The sequence below is a fragment of the Gadus chalcogrammus genome, chromosome 9 (assembly GCF_026213295.1).
Source record: "Gadus chalcogrammus isolate NIFS_2021 chromosome 9, NIFS_Gcha_1.0, whole genome shotgun sequence".
NCBI lineage: Eukaryota > Metazoa > Chordata > Actinopteri > Gadiformes > Gadidae > Gadus > Gadus chalcogrammus.
The window spans coordinates 12,037,919-12,042,570 of NC_079420.1; the positions used below are offsets into that span (position 1 = coordinate 12,037,919).

The 4,652-nt window shown below is 56.8% G+C and overlaps 1 protein-coding gene across 1 annotated transcript; it reads right to left on the minus strand.

Annotated features, from left to right (window-relative positions):
* Positions 1-1,059: 1,059 nt before the first annotated feature.
* fem1b (fem-1 homolog b) lies at positions 1,060-4,505 on the minus strand. The gene is made up of 2 exons (XM_056598215.1): positions 3,636-4,505; positions 1,060-3,280 (listed from the first exon to the last, which is right to left on the minus strand). The coding sequence occupies exons 1-2, from the start codon at positions 3,881-3,883 to the stop codon at positions 1,642-1,644; spliced, it is 1,887 nt and encodes a 628-aa protein (XP_056454190.1). The 5' UTR covers positions 3,884-4,505; the 3' UTR covers positions 1,060-1,641.
* Positions 4,506-4,652: the final 147 nt, after the last annotated feature.

Sequence of the window (4,652 nt, forward strand, 5' to 3'; positions counted from 1 at the left end):
TACAGAGACAGGACATTAAGGAGCAGGTAGGGTTAGACAGTACAGAGACAGGTCATTAAGGAGCAGGTAGGGGTTAAACAGTACAGAGACAGGTCATTAACACGCATCTTGCTCTAGGATGCCTTCAGGTAGACTGAGGAATTTGGGGATTGAACCCAGAACCTCAGCTGGGATTTAAATAGCCTAACCACAATGAACCTACCCTCTCTACCTACTAGATAGACTAACCACTAGAGGCTTCTAGAAGCTACTCGCTGTGTTATCGTTTTTTTTATACATAGCTAATGCACTTTTGTTGTGTGAACTTGAACCTGTGTAAATATCTGTGTGGGAAATATGTGTGTTGCAAGTATTCTGATTAAACATGTCACCGTAATATGAGATGGTACGTTATGACTTAATGTTGAGACAAAATTAAAGATATCAGAAAATACATCTCACCATCTGGTAAGAGCTTTTATTTTGAAAATGCACTGGTTGGACTTTTCTAGGTTTGGTCAAGACCTATATCTGTACTGTCCAACTCCTACCTGCTCCTTACCGACCTGTCTCTGTACTGTCTAACCCCTACCTGCTCCTTAATGACCTGTCTCTGTACTGTCCAACCCCTACCTGATCCTTAATGACCTGTCGGTACTGTCTAACCCCTACCTGCTCCTTAATGACCTGTCTCTGTACTGTCTAACCCCTACCTGCTCCTTAATGACCTGTCTGTACTGTCTAACCCCTACCTGATCCTTAATGACCTGTCTAACCCCTACCTGCTCCTTAATGACCTGTCTCTGTACTGTCTAACCCCTACCTACTCCTTAATGACCTGTCTCTGTACTGTCTTACCCCTACCTGCTCCTTAACGACCTGTCTCTGTACTGTCTAACCCCTACCTGCTCCTTAATGACCTGTCTCTGTACTGTCTAACCCCTACCTGCTCCTTAATGACCTGTCTCTGTACTGTCTTACCCCTACCTGCTCCTTAACGACCTGTCTCTGGACTGTCCAACCCCTACCTGCTCCTGATGACTTTGAGTAGGTCAAAGCTTATTTTATCTTATAGGAGAGAAAACAGAGGCTAAAAGCAGAAGACTGGTTCAGTATTTAATCAAGCAGTCTCCAGATCGTCTCTTAAAACATTTTACACTCAATTAAAAAGGAAACTCTTTGGCCTCAATTCAGCCGGAGCAACATTGAGCTGTAGGGAAGACCCTGAATCCATTAGTGTTGTTAGGAGTCCCAGCAGGGGTCCCAGCGGGGGGGGACCCAGGTCCCCCCTGCAGGTCTACGCTGTGGTCGGCTCCCAAGGGACCCACCCTCTCAAAACATTCCACCCCCAGGGCCGTGTTGGAGATACTTGGTGTTCAACAGTCACATTCTCCACCAGTCTGACCGTTAGAAAATAAATCACACCCAATAGTTTTATAAAGCATAGTCCTTAAATAAAGAATTAAAAATATGGATGACCAAAAAGTACAGTTTCTTTCCGCCCTCAGGCCGTGGGTCCAGAGACCCACGGCCGACTGACATCAGTTCAAAGGTCATGAGAAGAGTCAGCAGTGGACCCGGTCCTCTGAAGACTGGATCCTAGTGGTGGTCCACCAGGTCCTCGGGAGACCGGGTCCCAGGTCCCCGGGTCCAGGCGGGGTCCTAGTGCAGCTCTACGAACTCCTCCAGGCTGCTGGGGATCTGCTGGCGGTAGCTGATGCTGTGCTGCCGGACGGCGCGCGCTGCCAGGCACTTGAGGCTCATCTTCATCTGGGTCTTCAGGAGGATCTCCGAGACGCCGGTGGTGCTGCGGTCCAGCGGCGTCTTCTGCTGCTTGTTGGTCATGTCCGTGTGGGCGCCCGCCTCCACCAGGCTGATGATGATGGCGTGCAGCGTCAGGAAGTCGCTGATGGGCCGGTGGTACTGCACGATGACGTGCAGCGGGCTGTTGCCCTCGCGGTCCACCGCGTTGACGTTGGCGCCGCAGTCCAGCAGCAGCTTGGTGACCTGGGCGCTAGGGAAGCTGCACACGTCGTTGGTGTGGAAGTCGTCCACCGGCGTGCTGGAGCTGATGGCCAGGTGCAGCAGCGAGGAGCCCTCGCGGGAGCGCGGGTCCAGCTGAATCAGGGTGTAGATCTGCTTGTTGATGCGGGCGCGCTCCTCGTCGCTGCACAGCGTCTTGGTGGAGATGCACACGAGGTAGAGGAAGGTGAACAGGTTCGACTCGTAGTTGTCGGTGGCCTGCGGCAGCTCGGCCTCCGGGGCCGCCTCCATGCGCGCCGTGCTCCTCTGGATCTCTAGCACGCTGCAGCCCAGCACCTGCTCCACGGCGGCGGGCCGCAGCGCCTCCTTCAGGTGCACCATCTGGGAGAAGACCTGGGCGAAGCGCAGCAGGTCCTTGTGCGTGTTGCGGCTGCCCTTCTGCCGCAGCCGCAGCGCGTGCAGCCACAGCTTGATGCACTGGTCGAACTCCATGTTGTCCGCGTACACAGCGCCGCGGTAGATGATGGGGTGCGACACGTCGATGTTGTCCGAGCCCAGGATGCGCTCGCGGACCATCAGCCCCTCCATGTGCAGGACGTCCCGGTTGTTGCGGATGGCCTCCAGCTCCTGCGGCGTGCGGCACTCGCTGCGGCCGCCGTAGGCCTCGATGGGCGGGGCCAGCGGCTCCTTGGGGACAGGCCGCGCCGGGTCGCGGTGGCGCTCCAGCATGGCCAGGTACAGGTAGTGGTACGTCTTCAAGATGTCGTAGTTCTCCCGGTCGTTGGCGAACGAGGCGCCCAGCAGCTCCAGGGCCTCGATGCGGCTCGCCACGTCGCAGTCGGCGTGCGCCAGCAGCAGCTCCACCACCTCCGCCTTGCAGCTCTCCGCCGCCACCTTCAGGGGCGTCATGCCGTGGCCGTTCACCACCATGGCCGCCTGCCGCCGCACCAGCGCCTGCACGATGTCCAGGTGGCCCGCCTCGGCCGCGAAGTGCAGCGCGGTGGCGCCGCAGTGGGCCGTGGCGTCGGGGTTGGCGCCGTGCTCCAGCAGGAAGCCCACCACGTCGGCGTGCCCCTTGTAGGCAGCGATCATCAGGCAGGTGTTGTTGTACTTGTTGGTGATGCCGATGTCGGCCGCGTGCTCCACCAGGTAGCGCACGATGTCCACGCGCCCGTCGAAGCAGGCCGCCCGCAGGGGGGTGGAGTTAGTGACGGTGGTGTGGTTCACGTTGGCATGGTGACTGACCAGCAGGCGCACCACATCAAAGTGCCCCGCCCCCGCCGCACACCACAGCGCAGTGGCCCCGTCGATCACGTAGCTGGAGGTCAGGGGTCAGAGGTCAGCAGAGGGCCTGGGACTACCACAGGGCTGACTGGGACTACGACAGGGCTAACTGGTTCTACAACAAGGCTGATGGGGACTACAACAAGGCTGACTGGGATCACAACAGGGCTAACTGGTTCTAGAACAGGGCTGACTGGGACTACAACAGGGCTAACTGTGACTACAACAGGGCTAACTGTGACTACAACAGGGCTAACTGGGACTACAACAGGGCTATCTGGGACTACAACAGGGCTATCTGGGACTACAACAGGGATAACTGGGACTACAACAGGGCTAACTGGTTCTACAACATGGCGGCTAACCGCTCCCCGGGGCCCCAGACTCACCCGTCGAACCGCACCGTGCCGGTCTGCTCGGTGTCCACCCGGTAGTGGTCCAGCAGCAGCCGCACCACCTTGTCGTGTCCGTTCCGCGCCGCGATGATGAGCGGCGTAGAGCGCTGTCCGGCCAGCTGGGTAACGAAGCCCAGCAGGTCGCGTGTCTCCGCCTCGGGGTGGTTCAGCAGCAGCGCGGCCAACGTCAGGACGCGGCCCTCGCTGGCCGCCTTGTAGACGTACCCCGCCAGGGACTCCATGTGAGGGCCACAGGCCGGGACCTCGCTCTGACGGGCCGCCTGCTGTGTGCTCTCCGCAGCAGGCCGCCTCCCATCAAGAGACCAGAAGACCACCGGGATCACATGGAGGGGCTCTGGAGACCCGCCTTCAAGAAGAGCCCGTCTAGGCAGAATGTTGGGGGTCTCGGGGCGCACCCTTTAAGAGGGGTCTCGGTGAGCCCGTCTCAGTGCGGACCCTCTGAGGGGGGGGGGGGTTCTCAGGTCGGACCCTCTAGGGGCTTCTCGGTGAGCTCGTCTCAGGCGGACCCTCTGAGGGGGGGGTATCGGTGAGCTCCTAGTTTCGGTCTTCGTAGCAGTTCAATACCGAGCGACGATCAGCTTCCGGGAGACCGAGCTGCCGCAGACGGACTAATTCAACCGATCTGCCGGGTCAGAGAGGGTGTGACGTCAGACCGAAACATCCCGAACTCTTCTTGTTTCTAAAAAAAACCACATACGGAACTTTTAGACTCGGTATTTCTGCTCTAAAGGTGCGTTCGTTCTATTTGTTCTCCACCGAAACCGCTCCGGGTTCACCTTGTTGCTAACCAGTGACTCGACGGATGTGTCCCACATAAAAACTGCTCCGACTAGGAACGGAAATTAAATAATTTGGACCGTGCGTTATGATAATATATAGTCAGTATTGACGCAAATAGTTTTGTGAAATATGTTCTACAAAATTTGAAGGGACTTCATTCTTTATTTCTTAAATGGCCATTTCATTTATATAGATTGTTTCTTTGTATAG